Source organism: Malus sylvestris, chromosome 10 (genome assembly GCF_916048215.2).
Source record: "Malus sylvestris chromosome 10, drMalSylv7.2, whole genome shotgun sequence".
Classification (NCBI taxonomy): Eukaryota; Viridiplantae; Streptophyta; class Magnoliopsida; order Rosales; family Rosaceae; genus Malus; species Malus sylvestris.
Genome location: NC_062269.1, coordinates 5,323,700 through 5,338,735, shown reverse-complemented (window position 1 = coordinate 5,338,735; position 15,036 = coordinate 5,323,700). Strand labels below are relative to the sequence as shown.

General features: G+C 35.4%; 1 protein-coding gene and 1 long non-coding RNA gene across 7 annotated transcripts; one reads left to right on the top strand and one right to left on the bottom strand.

The window, feature by feature from the left end:
- The first annotated feature begins 1,997 nt into the window (after positions 1 to 1,997).
- Positions 1,998 to 2,867, top strand: LOC126585919 (uncharacterized). The gene is made up of 2 exons (XM_050250500.1): positions 1,998 to 2,350; positions 2,556 to 2,867. Exons 1-2 carry the CDS (start codon positions 2,081 to 2,083, stop codon positions 2,652 to 2,654), a joined length of 369 nt encoding a protein of 122 aa, XP_050106457.1. The 5' UTR covers positions 1,998 to 2,080; the 3' UTR covers positions 2,655 to 2,867.
- Positions 2,868 to 10,610: 7,743 nt separating this feature from the next.
- On the bottom strand, positions 10,611 to 12,623 carry LOC126585920 (uncharacterized). 6 transcript variants are annotated; one of them, XR_007610694.1, is made up of 5 exons: positions 12,406 to 12,622; positions 12,153 to 12,271; positions 11,927 to 12,067; positions 11,694 to 11,760; positions 10,611 to 10,839 (listed from the first exon to the last, which is right to left on the bottom strand). It is a non-coding gene; the product is annotated as an uncharacterized LOC126585920 (long non-coding RNA). The 6 variants fall into 6 exon arrangements; XR_007610692.1 differs by having other exon boundaries at positions 11,694 to 11,775; positions 11,859 to 12,271; positions 12,406 to 12,623; XR_007610691.1 differs by having other exon boundaries at positions 11,859 to 12,271; positions 12,406 to 12,623.
- Positions 12,624 to 15,036: the final 2,413 nt, after the last annotated feature.

Genomic DNA, 15,036 nt, shown 5'->3' with positions numbered 1-15,036 from the left:
ATCTTTCTTCTTTGCACTATACTACAGATTGAAAATGTTATCAGATGTCGAGTTTGGATGTTCAATTTGTCATTTATCAATTCACAATGATGATGATGTTTCGGATTAGAAGCTCTACCCCTTCCATTGATAATATAAGGTGCAACAGTATTAGTTTTCCTAGTTGCCTCTTATATTTCTAATGTCTGGTGGTATCTTTCTTTTTTACTTGGCTTAAAATTCTTAAGACTTGAAAGTCCCTCACCCGAACATAACTTTAGAGCATTAAAGATTTAAGTTGAGCAATCAAACATATTTTTCCTAAGAGTAAGTAAGTTTTATATAAACATATTGAACTAACTCCAAATGATTAATTTGGATACGACTATTCACTATGTTGAAAGCATATTGAAGGAATAAATAGATGACAACTTTCATATTTTGCCAAAGCTGAAGATTGTTCATGAGGAAAAGATATCCCTACTTTTTTTTGGGCAAAAAAAAAAAAAAAATCCACAAAAATAGTAGGATTAAGGGACATTTTTCTTTCATGGTTAACCTTCAACTTGAACAAAATAAGGAAATTGTCATTCATTTTTTTTTCTTCCAAAAGTGGTGTGTTGTCATTGAAGTATTGGACTATCGAAGGGAAAAAAATAAATTAAAACAGGTAATTATCGTCAAATTCTAGGTTTGTTTTGGTCAAAAACTAATTAGCAGATCTACATGTTTGCAAAGGAAGTTAAATTACATTAATTGTTGTTAATCAAACGAAGCTTGAAATATTTGTCCCATTTATGAGAAGCAAGTTCTAATGCACTTGGATGGTATGCAAAAAATACCACAAAATGGTCAGAATTGAAAAGGATGGTACTATTTATGCACATATTTTATCCTTTACATACTTTTATTTTTTATTTTTGACCATTCAATGGAATAAATTGAACAAAATCAAAGTATATAAATTAACAAAAGAGTATGAGAAATGAAAAAATGAGTGTAAATAGCACCAACCAACTTAAAAATGATGGCACCCAATGGAGTCACTCCAGTGGCACATAGCTGCCCCTAAAAGCATCTCTTATAGAGTTGGCAAATGAATAGCCAAATTTTTTGTGATGATGCTCTAATAGAGTAGTCAATTTATAATAAGGAAAATTAATAAAAACAGTTTGAAAATTTTGAGTCTTAATGATAAGGACAAAATAAAGAGTAAAATAAATAGTATTATAATTGATTTTTTAGTGTAAAAATATGATTTTTTATTAAAATGAACAGTATTAAAAAAATTTCATTAAAATTCCTTTTATAATAAAGTATTGTATGTGAGAGGAAGAAGACAAAAAAAATAAAAATAATAGATAAGTAAATATCAAGATGAAAGAAAATAATAAAATATAATTTTACTTACTTGGTTCTCGCAACATGACACGTCAACCATAATAGTACAATATTGCATTTAATATTTGCCTACATCATTGCAAATGCTCTAAACCGTATACAATGGAGATTTTTGAGATGGACTTGGATTGTCTGCCCTCTCATTTCGATGCTCTTCCTGTGCTCTTCTGTTTTATGTGATCACGGTTAAACTACGTTAATATTTTATATTGTTTTTCTATAAAAACAATAAAACAAAAAGAAATAGTAATATAAAATGTTGACGTGACTTAACCGTGATCACACAAATAGAAGAGCACGAGAAAAATACCGAAATGAGAGGGCAGTCAATCCAAGTCCTTTTGAGATAGACATGTTTGAACTGTAGATTGAGGGAAAAAACTATTTATGAAAACAATTCGATATTTTTATGTAACAAGTACATTGCTATTATTGTGTTTCGGGCCACTAAATACAAGCTATGTAAAGCGAATTCAAAGCTTTACCATCATCGCAGTCAACTTGTTGCATGTAAGGTTTTTTCGTGTAATTGAAGAGGAAAGAGAAGGGCAATTATGTACATTTATGAAAACATAAAAGAGGAGTTATTAAAGCGATATCCAGAGGGAGAGCAGAACCATTTAAGAGGGTAGTTAAAGTAGTAGGTGAAGCTGGTTCAAAGACTCACAGGAAGAAGAAGAAGACGAAGATATTTGTTGAAATGGAGTACTCACAGTCAAGCAAAGTATTAGCTGATGATGAGGAGGAGTTGATGGAGAAGAGAAGTTACCATATATTTCCATGCCACTTCCTTGAAGAAGCAGTCAGGGCTTTCTTCAAGTGTTTGGGTATTGAGACTAAATCTCAGGAGGACAACGAAAACCCCAAGAGAGCTACTCCTGCTTCAACCCCAGAACAGAATGATGCAGATCCATCACTTCCGACGACGGACGAAGATCCTCCATCTTCATCAGCTACAACAGGAACCACAGTTAGTCTCTCTTTCTCACGTACATATTCTTTAGACATGGTTGTTTGTATTTGTTTATTTTATTTGAAGGATTAACTCCAGAGCGGAATTTAAACTTGAGACCTCTTTCGACATTGAAGAGAGAAATACCACTACACCGGGTCTGAATTATACAGATCAAGTTATGGTAATGAACAAAATATGGTGTTTTTTTTTTTATGTGCAGGACGAAGTTGCTGCAGATACAAGGACAAATTTGAGCGCTCGTGCAAGACCAGGACTAAGCGTAGGGGGAGGTGGGAGAATTAATTCATCAAACAATTAACCTCAGTTCATCTTGTTTAAACACCCCCTCCATGTTCTGTGGAGATATCTATGGTTAACAAGTCTGTTAATTAAATATCTATGTATATAGGTAATCTCCTGCGTTTTTTTAGTTCTTTTTCCTCCCTTTTTTTTTTTGGTCTGTTTTTAATTTTGTATGAGATATTGCATCGTGTGATTGTGTTAAATGAAAGGAAACTCTTTCTGACAAAAATTCAACTTATGCTGTAGAGTGACATGCAAAAAAATAGTCTCAGAAAAGTTAATATGCACCGCCTTGCACGTTTCTGTTAGCAGTGGCATGCAGTGGTAGAGTCAGGAATTATCGCAGGAGGTGTGAAATTTTTTTTTCTTCAAATAAATGATATTATCTATACTAAGAGAGAAATGAATGGGCTAAACTTGATAATGAGCTAGTAATAATATGGTTTAAATTTGACTTTGACGAGAATCAAACCTAAGTTCTTTCACTTACAAGTGAAGCTAAATATCACTATATCATAGCACTTGTGGCGGGTTGGGGCGAACTTAAAAGAGTAAGGTTAAAAAAGATTAGCTAATATTTCATCAAACTCAATGTTCTCACTTTGTTGGGAACTACTCGGAATAGTCTAAGAGGACTACCTAAAATATTTAAAGGATGACCACTTGGAATATTTGGAGGAAGGTATAAGCATTGTTTGTTATAGTATCATTTCATTACGCAATTGTATACTATGAAAAAAAAAGTCTTAGATTCTTAATCAATACCAATATAATATAAATTATTCATTAAACAAAATTCAATTCAATTAATCAATATCAATGAGATAATCAAGAATTCAAATTTTACTTTAAATAACAAGTTTATTCATCAATAATTATAAGATTTCATATTCATATTCAATAATTAATAACCATATTGATTAATTACTCTATAATTCTGCGTCAAATAAACAAAATTTCAAATTAAATAAGCAATTAGGCGCATACGTTAAAGTTTTTCTTTTTCTTATTTTTTTGTCTTCCTGTCTCTGGAAGCCTCTCCTCTTGTCTCCTAATCTTTCTTTTTTCATCGCTCTCTCCCCTTTGCTCCCTCCAATTTTCTCATAGTCTCTCTCTCCTAATCTTTACGAAGTCTCTCGCCCTTTTCGCCATGACCATGACCAATAGCTGCTAATCACAGGGGTTTTGTACCCACTGGCTTCGTCAGGCCGAGGCTTCATTCTCCGGCCCATTCGTCCCACCGCCGCTGCCGGAGAGGGCCAACACAGGAGCTGGGTACCCATCTCAGCCCCTCTCAATTTTCCACCTTAGAAGTCCTCGTTGTTAAACTCGAGGATGAAACGGCGGTTCGCCGAGAGGCACGACTCAAACCACTAGGGCGCCGAGTCAGTCAATTAATGCCCGTGTGCTTAGTCTGGAGATATTTTTGTAATCGGCAATGAAAAATTTTATAACTTAAAAAATAAAATTTTATACCATTTACGTAAAAACATGGAATGTACTACAGTGTTCCTATTACAATGAAAAATTTCTACTTATTCTGGCTGTGCTGAGCGCCCTTGTAGCCCGACTAATTGGGCTGGGGTGGAGAGAGCATTTTGTATTTTGGTGGAATGAATTTGCCCAATTGCCAAAGCAATTGGTTAGCGGTGGACTTGCAGTTAGTAGACTAGCAGTGGGTTAGAATATTAATTAAGGGTGTGATATTTACACATATTTTTTTATTTCTTTCACACTTTTTTAGTTTTCGGCATTCGGATCAAATAAATTGAAGAAAATCAACGGATAGAAATTAACAAATGGTGTGTGAGAAGTAAAAATTGATGTATGGATAGCACATCCCAATTAATTAATTGTCAAAAAATTTTGGGTCATTTTCACTGCTAATGGTCAAAAAGTTTTTCTTAGCCTTTTGGGCCATTTTTTCACCTAAGTCACTTCTCGTGACTTTGAAGCAAGGCCATTGTTCGGAATCCAATAAGCCTCCGAAACCCGAAATTATTTGAAGGCCTAAAATTAGTGGCTAATTATCAATATAATTAATTAATTATTGCGCAATACTACATTTTATTAGTATTTTTTCATTTGTAAGTAAGAAGTTTTATATTTGATTTTCGTCAAAAATGAATTTAAACAACATTTGCGAGCTCATTGTGAGACTTACCGTTTGTTAAAAAAAATTAATTAAATAAGATTATGTAATTAATCTTATTAATTAATTTCATCATCCCCTTTCGAGTATTTATTATTTACAGCAAATATTTAACCTCCAAAATTGAAAATCTTAGGTTTTATTTAATCTTTTATATGGCCCAATACTGAAGTCAGTTGACCAAAAGCACCCTCAAAGTTAAAAACCAAACACCATAAGCAAATGAGCTTATTTGACCAAAAAAAAAAAAAAAGTTTGACAGAAAAAAAAAAGAAGAAAAGAAAAGCAAATGTGCTTCTTTTTTCTTGTTCTTTGTATTTTTAGGGTTTTGATTAGTTTACATATCCCAATCCGAGAAAGCACAAAGAAAGGATAGAGACCATGATGAATTTTTTTGGGGGCAACTTTTGTATATTCTTGTGTAATAGTATTTTTTATTTTTTATTTATTTATTTTTATCATGATCAGCATTGTAAATTTCATAAAACTACTTATGCATATTTTAAAGGGAGTTTTAACTAAAAGCCCACGATACTGTTCACTTTAACGAAAAACCATATTTTTACACTAAAAAGTCAATTCCGGTACTATTCACTTTACCCTTTATTTTGTCCTTATCATTAAAACTCAAAGTTTTCAAACCCTTTTCATTAGTTTTCCTTATTTTAAAAGGGGTGTGATATCCACACACTTCATTTTACTTCTTACACACCTTTTTAATTTTCAGCCATCGGATCAAATAAATTAAAAAAGATCAATGGACAGAAATTATCAAGGGTTGTGTGAGAAGTAAAATGGGGTGTGTGGATAGCACACCCCTTTTAAAATAGTATTATTCAAAATGGAAATTGCCAGTACGAACTTATGGCATTGTGCAACTCCCTGGCCTCCTTGGATATGTTTTGAGGGAAATTGGGTCTATTTTAAGTGGATTATTGGCCATATTTTATTTTGGGTAAATTACATAGTAACCCTTCAGGTTTAAGGTCTATTACAAGCCCATACAACATGTTTAAAACATTTCACTTTCATACCTCACGTACTATTTTATTTCAAAATAATACATCCGTTAGATTTTCCATCCATTGATCCGTTAAGCGCTGACATGACTGCCACATTTGTCCTGCGTAGCTGCCAAATGTGTGCCACGTGGCAAAAAAAAATTTTTAAATTTTTTTTAAACCTGAATCTTCTTAAAAAAAAAATCAAAAGCTAAAAGAAAACCCCCACCCCCGTAACCCCCCAAACCAAAAACACCCAGAAAAGTCCCCACCCCCTGCCCCAAACAAAATCAAACGCAAAAAGGACCCCACCCCACAAAATCGGATCTGGAAAGGACACCCTCCCTCCCTGACTACCCACCTAACCCAGAACCCAAAAACCTACAACAAGAAGAAGAAGAAGAAGAAAAAAAAAAAAAAATTCCCAGAACCCTTCCCCCCCCCCCCCACCCTGCCGCGACCCGCGACCCACCTCCCTTCCCCCCGCCACGACCCGCAACCCGCCTCTTTTCCCCCCGCCACTAGGATCTTGTGATTTTCAGTGTGGGTGAGTTTTGAAAATACTTTTGAGTTTGAGATGATTTTTGGACTGGTTTTGTGGTAGATCCATCTAATCTCGAGTGGAATTTTTGGGGTGGGTGATGGGGGATTTTTTGGGGGGGCGGGGGGGGGGGGGTGATGGGGATGGGAGAAAGGGGTGGCTCGGGTGGGAAGAACTGGGGTTTTTTTTTTCTCCCTCTTTTCTTCTTTTTCTTGCTGGTTTTGGGGGTGGACGAACTGGGACTTTTTTTTTTTCTCCCTCTTCTTCTTCTTGTTGTTGCAGGTTTTGGAGGGCTTCTTATTCTTCTTCTTCGACAAACTGGGGTGGGTGGGGTGGGGGGTACGGGGATTGGTTAATTAACCTTTTTTTTTTTTATAGAAGATTTAGGTTTTAAAAAAAAATTTTAATTTTTTTGCCACGTGGCAGACACGTGGTAGACACGTCAGCACTTAACGGATTAATGGATGAAAAATGTAACGGATGTATTATTTTGAAATAAAATGGTATGTGATGTATGAAAGTGAAATGTTTTAAAGATGTTGTATGGGTTTGTGCAAGACGTCAAACCTGAGGGATTACTGTGTAATTTACTCTTTGATTTTTTTTTTTAAATATAAAAACTTGCATTTATGAATTCATGTTTTAAATTTGGCTAAAACGATAAAAACTTTGTAATTTCATCAAAGATGTTTGAGGTTATGCATAATCTATATGGTTTCTTGCTCGCATGTAATCAATTAAACTACATCCAATAATTTAGCGTTCAATGTACTTTCTTTTTGTTGAGAACTTACACCCTTATCTCAGTGTCCTAACATGAATGACTGGAGACTACCCATTCTCTTAATTGAGCACACATAATGTATATTAATTTCTTTTTCCGATTATCAATGTGTTTTTGATAATCCTACGACTTAAAAACAAACTAAGATGTGATAGGGAGAAGGTCTCTTGACTCTAACATTTTTAGATTACTTCAACATCGATGGACCCAATATTAAGGCATGTAACGATTAATGGGACGATCATTAATAGGGATTTTTCCCTCTGATTAAATTAGTAAATTAATAATTTGTATTATCCTAAATTTGCATCTTTATAATTGACTTTTTGGATATATATCCAACAATATATCCAACAATCTCTCAAGTGAACCACAACCACTCAGAGCGTGGGACGTGGATTGATGATTATAGTTTCATAATGACGAAGTTACCCTAACAACGTGATCGCATAGTAGAATCTCACTCAACCTAATGAGCTAAGCAAACCAACCTAAGGAAGAAGGATGTCTAAAACTATGAGGCCCCAAGGCTCAAATCACTTGCCAAGCACTCTAGCATGATACTTGTCCCATAACCAGACACCACTCCCCTCCCAAGAGGAGTGGTCAACTACACCATCGCAGCTCAGCCCTCGGGGCACTTGAGCAAGCAGGGGAAGCTCCACTGAGTCCTAGATAAGGTCAAACAATGTCCTACACAACTCCATGTTAAATACTACCTCTTACATGGAAAGTTCTCTTGCCGAGTAACCACCAAAGGAAATACTCTTCCACTGGTCGAGGAGTGTCAGGAGACTGCATCCACATTTCAACATGCGTAGTAGATGACTGTTGGACTTCTCCTTTATAAATAGCTAGCCAAGTCATTGCCTACATTTGGTAGTTCAAAACTCTACAGACTTTTCAATTTTTCTAAAACTCTCTCCGCCTTAAGGCATTAGACTGATTAGAGGCCCTTTGGCAAACACCACATTAAGTTAGTCCATGAATTTCGATTTATCTTTTTGTAGGTTTCCTAGTCAATCTGCTTCAGCATAAATTTGCATCTACAATAAATATAAATTTTGTCGTCATTTACCTTTGAGATGTTTATAGGAAGTTTGTTTTGTGAAGATTTTGAATAAAAAAAAAATGTAGGGCAATGAAATGTACTCTAAGCTTATTTCTTTAGAAAACAACTCACACGTTAGTACCAGACAAACAAAAGGCTTCTACACCATAAAGAAATTTGGAGAAAGCATATCATATCATACCGATTCCATATTGCAAAAATCAACAAAAAGAATTCGCTTTGTAGTTGCACAGAAGAAAAAAGTTGCTTTTTTTTTAATTGTGTAGGGTTTTTAATTGATAAGGGAGAGGTTGTTCATTTGTGCCGTTGTATGTTGATGGGAGAAAATGAAAAGCAAATTCTAACAAGGATTTCTTTCAAAAGAAAAAGAACACAGGGTTGGACTTTTAAAGACGTACGTGTCCAAATTGCGGGGGTAGGTACCTTCAATAAATTTTAGGGTGGTGATAACATAACACTTTTGAAAATCACCCCGCAATTAAGTTAATTCTCCATCTAATTTACGTGTTTTTCTTTAAATTTAGAAATTTTAACTTCATGGCAAGTATTGGGCAAGGGAATAAATAGAGAAGTGAACATGTTCAGGTGATGTAGTACATTTTTTGTACTACACAAACGTGGTACACTATAAAACACAATCCTTCTCACTATCCTTCCATGACCAAGCAGATGATGCTCCCTTTGTCGTAAGATCAGCTCCACAGGTGCTCCCACTGCCTGGGCATTTGGGTTTAATTGCCGCTAACTCAACAAAATAATCTCCAGGGTTCAAAATATGGCAGTAACTGAAGCAAGGGCAGCAGCCCGTTGGACTGCCTAGACAAGAACTGCCGGGCCTTGAGCCTGCTGGCTAGGGATGACAAGGCTGAGACGTCAGGCAGCAGAAGGTGCCATCCCCATGACAGTTGAATTTCTGATGGTAAAAAAGTTGAAAATAATGTTGTTGTGATGTGTGGCACAATTTGGCTAATCTGCTTTGATTTTTTTTTGGAACTCAACGGTCAAAATTAATCAAATGCTAAAAAATCTCAAAAAATTACAAAAAGTACCCCATTTTTTTTTATAAATACCAAACAATCTTCTTCATTTTCCACACCACAACTCAATTATTATTAATATATTTCAAATCTAATTAACATGTATTATTTGACACTTAAGTAATTAAAAGTTATATATTCTCTTCTTTTGGTGTCTGATGCTATAATATTATAAGCTGGATGATGTGGATATACTGCGAAGGTATTGTCAAAGTTCATCATTTGGTAAAATTTCTACATCAAAAAGCTTCATTAAATTCAGATTAGTATATGGGAGATTACATACTTTTTTGTGGTTCAACTGCAACATGCATAGGGAGTTCATAATTGTTTGCATCTGGTTCCATGTGCATGCATATTTTATTGCAAAAAAGTCATTCATGTAGACATGTAGAAAAGCATTTGTATATAAAATTAAGGAAGTTTTAATGAAAAAGATTTGGATTAAGTTCATATTAATAAAAAAAAATTTACTAACTTTATTTAATGTAAAGATCATGAAATTTAAAGAAAAAGGACAAAATTAAAGCCTCACAAGTAATTGGAGAAATAAAAAAAAAATTGGAGAAATAAAAAAAAAATCTGTTATTTTTGTTTTCCGTCCGTCAAGAAGAAGAAGAGAGTGAGAAAGGTTGATGAAGAGAGAGAAAATATTATTTTATATTTAAAAAAGTTAATAAAGAGAGAGAAAATATTATTTTATATTATTTTAAGGAGAATTGATGGAGATAGAAGAAATTCACATGGACGGATGGAGATCCCCTTATACTTGATTTTTGAGTCTAGATAATATACTGTGAGTTATTTTACTGTAGTCTTAAAAATAGTATTTATTTTGTTTTTTTTTAGAAATAATATAGGTTATTTTGGTTCGTTTTTTAGATATAGTGTTGGGTAACTTTGCTGTAGTTTAAAAAATAATGTGAGTAATTTTGCCGTAGTTTAAAAAATAGCGTGGTAATTTTGCTGTAATTTCAGAAATAATGTGAGTAATTTTGTTGTAATTTCATAAATAGTGTGATAATTTGTTGTAGTTTTAGAAATAATGTAAGTACTTTTGCTGTAGTTTAAAAAATAGTGGTAATTTTGCTATAATTTCATAAATAGTGTGGTAATTTGCTATAGCTTCAGAAATAATGTGAGAAATTTTGTTGTAGTTTCATAAATAGTGTGGTAATTTTTCTGTAGTTTCCTAAATAATGTGGTAATTTTGCTATAGTTTCAAAAATAGTGTGAGTACTTTTGATGTAGTTTTGTAAATAGTGTGGTAATTTTGTTGTAGTTTAAAAAATAAGTGAGTAATTTTTGTTGTAGTTTCATAAATGGTGTGGTAATTTGCTGTAGTTCCAGAAATAATGTGAGTAATTTTGCTGTAGTTTCATAAATAGTGTCGTAATTTTGTTGTAGTTTCATAAATAGTGTGGTTGATACATCCCGTCCCGAAAGAGGGCATGTTGGCCGTCACGTGAGAGTGACGTAACCATTTACACAGTTCGGAAGCTTTAAAGAATACAATTACTAAGATATAACATCCGAGGGTGAATCCTACTTTTGTGAATTCTGTCAGAACACCGTTGGATTCCTTGTGGCCACCAAAGCTCTGCTAACTTGAACCTAGAGGGGCGCAAAACAAAGATGAGTGGGTCAGCAAAACAAAGCTTTTCGAAAACCTTTCATTTAAAACATTTCTAACCCCTCGTCGTAAAACCTGTATACTTTCCCAGAAAAAAAAAGATATAAACATATATATATCATCAAAAGCTCAAATCACAATCCTTCAACGCTTTTCAGAAAGAATATACCATGCCATGCCATATGCCAAAATATAATATGAAAGCATCAATATAAATCAGGTGAAATAATAAATCAACTGGAGACCCTACAGTGGTCCTGTACGGTTGATTCTATAGCTCAATATCCCATCCAGCCGGAGTCACCAACTGTGACTTGTACGGCCCTGTCGGAGTTACCAACTGTCACATGTACGGCACTACACTGCACATAAGTCGGAACTACCTATAGTAGTCTGTACGACTAAGATGGTGAAATAATACGCTCTAGTGCTTTTCTCATCAATCATCTGTGCACATAATCTAAGGTCACCTACCAGTCGGAACCCCTCTAATGGTTTGTACGACTGGCATGTCGGAACCACCTCTAGTGGTCTGTACGACATCCACCTACTTGGATCCAAGGCGAGCGTGCGGTGTGGTGAATAATATAAGCACTAACACCTAGGGTGCAGGTTATGAGCTTCCAATGCAATTCACATAAAATAAATCGTATGAATAATGTAAAAACTCACATGTGCGTCAACAGCGTCAATTCACATATATATGCATCAATTATCAATTCAAATATCTCATTGATTGCATGCATGGCATTTTAAAACATATTTTCATATAATTGCATTTTCTGGGAAAAAACAGTAGTATATAGGTAATACGAAAACAAAATTGCCCACTCACTGATAAGTCGATGGGTCGTAACCCCCATGACGTCCCTGGATGCGCTCGTCCTCGAGATAGGTGTCACCTATATGCGAAACAACTATAAAAACGTTAATTTAAACACATAACCAACAATTCGAAATAACTTCTCATACGATGCTCAATTTGGGTATATGAATATACCACATCGACCTACTCGACGTCACGGACGTCAAGGAATTTTTAGAAAAATTTTTAGGCTTGCCACGCACCCTCACGCGCCGTGGGTGGCACGGACCTACGCGTCCCCACGTGCGTCTTCTTCCTCAGCCAGTCGCCAGACTGGTTTTTCCGGTGGCCAGATTCCGGCGAATTTTGTAATTGCTTGGTCTCCTTCGTTTCTCAACCGTTTTCTTCGAATTTTATGTCAATTTGAAGCCCTCAACATGTAGAATCACGATGGACTAGTTTCAAGGTCTAAAATTCACTAGATTTTACCTGGGGAAACACGATAATTCGGAAAAAAGTGAAACTTTGTTCTATGGCTCCTCGACGTCCAAAATACCTCAACGTTGCACTCCGAGCATCATGAGGACGTTCTAAAGCTCACTATAGCCCTGAAATTCAAAGAAAACCCTCCGTTTAAAAGTTGATGAATAGTGACCAACTCGGGGATTCGATTTTCCGGGGTTTTCTCACGTTAAACTTTAACCAAAATCATGCCAAATGACTAAGGAAAGAGACTTGTTACCTTTCTGAACCTCAAAATGGCGTGAAACCTCGACGATCAAATCGGTGCTACAGTGCTTCGACGGAACCCTCGTGGTTTCTGGGTTTATCGAAGATAATTCAACCAACCAAGGGTATGGTTGAATTCGTATTCTTGCAAGAAATATGATGGGGGGTCTTGGGAGCTTGATCCGTGAAGGAATGGGGTCAACGGACTACGTCCATACGATTTGTAGAGAAAGGGAGATTTCGAAGGGAGGAGAGAGAGAGACACGGGGAAGGGAAAAGGAAGGAGGGCTTGTATGTGTGGTCCAACATCAATCCTCACCATCCATTCTCATCTTAGTTCCCTAACCACACAAACAATCCAACATAAGATAATTCCAAAATTTATAAAGTTTAAGTCTAAATAATGTCACATACACACATACCTTAATACCCGTCAAGGGTAATCCCGTCATTTCACGTTCCCGATATAAAAATCTCGGGACGGGCTGTGACAGTGGTAGTTTTGCTGTAGTTTCATAAATAGTGTTTGAATTTGCTTTGGTTTCAGAAATAATGTGAGAAATTTTGTTGTAGTTTCAGAAATAATGTGGTAATTTGTTGTAGTTTCAGAAAAACCAATACTTCATTTGATAAAGCTCAAAAAGCCAAATAACACTAAACCACACATTAATTTTTAACTTAGAAAACAAAACTCATATATCCAAATTTAGTAACACCACAAATTCTAATATCAGAAAACCCAGTTCATGTCCATCACTGGAAACAAAACTCAGAGTACATGAAGCTTTCTGAGTTCAGCATCAACACTCATTGCAACCCTGAAGGCGTTCATTGCCGATAACCAATCTAATGTGCAGAGCAACCTTCACACAACAATTCTCTGATGCCTCCATTGAATTGCAATCAATCACAAAAAAAAAAAAAAAAGAAGCAATTTGAAGCGAAAAAAAGAAAGAAGAGGTTTTGCAAATGAAAACAACCATCATGATTTGCTGCAATATGATGACCATAAACATTGTCTTGTAAAGTACCCAGCTAACGGGGCACTATGGGGACGGATTTGGTTCCAAGAAAGAGAAAAGTAAGTTCACTGCAATCACAAAATAAGCATCTATCAAAACTAGACAAGATTTTACACATCAAATTCCTTATTTAAGATTAAAATTTGATCAGGAATACCTCCTCTTCATTCACCAGTCTGTAATATAACATCAATTTCACAAGTAAAAACTTCATAAGCAATGAAGGGAACCGAAAGATCATGAGGAAAAAAAAAACATTTACTCAAATAATCAAAAGCAAAACTCAAAATATAAAATTCTCAAACATTTTGGCGAGAAACTTATGAGTAATAAAAATTGTCAAAACTAATTCTTATTTAAGATGAAATAATACTTGAAGGCTTGTTTGCTTTCAGAATCCTCAGGAGATTTTCCAACAATATAACGCAATAATTGCTCCACCTGGGCTCTATCCCGTAAACTGAGAACATAAACTTACACAAGGGGATCAATTATTCATCCACAATCAAGTTCCCTATTATACAAGATTTTATCTACGTATAATTCCTCCAAAATTCCCAAAAACTGTAAGGAAGGACAACAAATTCTGGTATTAAATTTAATATATATACAGGAGGGAACTTTGATAATATCAGTAGCAGTTAGGGGTGAGCACTTGAAACCTAAAATCGAAACTGAAACACAAATCAAACCGAACCGCACCGAACAGTTTGGTTTTGCTGTTTTGAAATGGTTTCGGTTTGAAACCGAACCCCAGTGAAAGAAAACGGTTTGGTTTTGGTTTCAGCATTTTGAAACCGAACCAAAACCGAACCGCATCATAAAAAATAAAATATTTAATTAAATATCCATATTAGGTGTTGTGTTATAATTGATTGTTTGTTAAAGTCTATACATTTAGTATGGACTCGACCATGCTAGAAATTCATCTTTATCCTAGTCTTCGACTCTCGGTCACTCATCCAAGCATTTCCAATCATTTTTTCTATCCTAACTCTCATATGTTCTTCACACCTTACACAAACAAAATCTTCAAATCAATTTGTCTCCCACTCACTGCACAACAACTTTGATTCTTGGAGGCTAAACCCCCCACCCCCAAACAATGAACCACTGTAAGCTTGGGTAACCGTAACCAACGCAGGTGAATGTGATATATTCCATAAGTGGTGGCACACCCATATCTAAATCTTCCAACAGGGCCATGAAAAATAGTGAACGAGCTTTAAGGTCTGGCCACTAAGTGTTTCACGTGGAAGACATCAGGGGAGGTAAGTATTAAAAGCCTAACTAGGATCCAATATGTTTCTACCCTGAGGAAGAAAAATGTATCATCTACCCTCACAACGACCCATTGATTGTGGAAGCTCACATAGCCAACTTTGAAGTACGACGAATCTTGGTAGACATGGGGGCTTCGGTCAATATCATATTTACTGAAGCTTTCAGGGCACTTAATGTAGCTGAACACTTGCTCGATCGCTCGATTTCCCCTCTAATAAGCTTATCCGGTGATAGCATGCAACCTTTGGGGAGCATACACTTACCTTTCACCATTGGTACATGCCCTTACACAGCTACCATTACCACTAACTTCCTGGTGGTTGATTGCCCAACGGCAT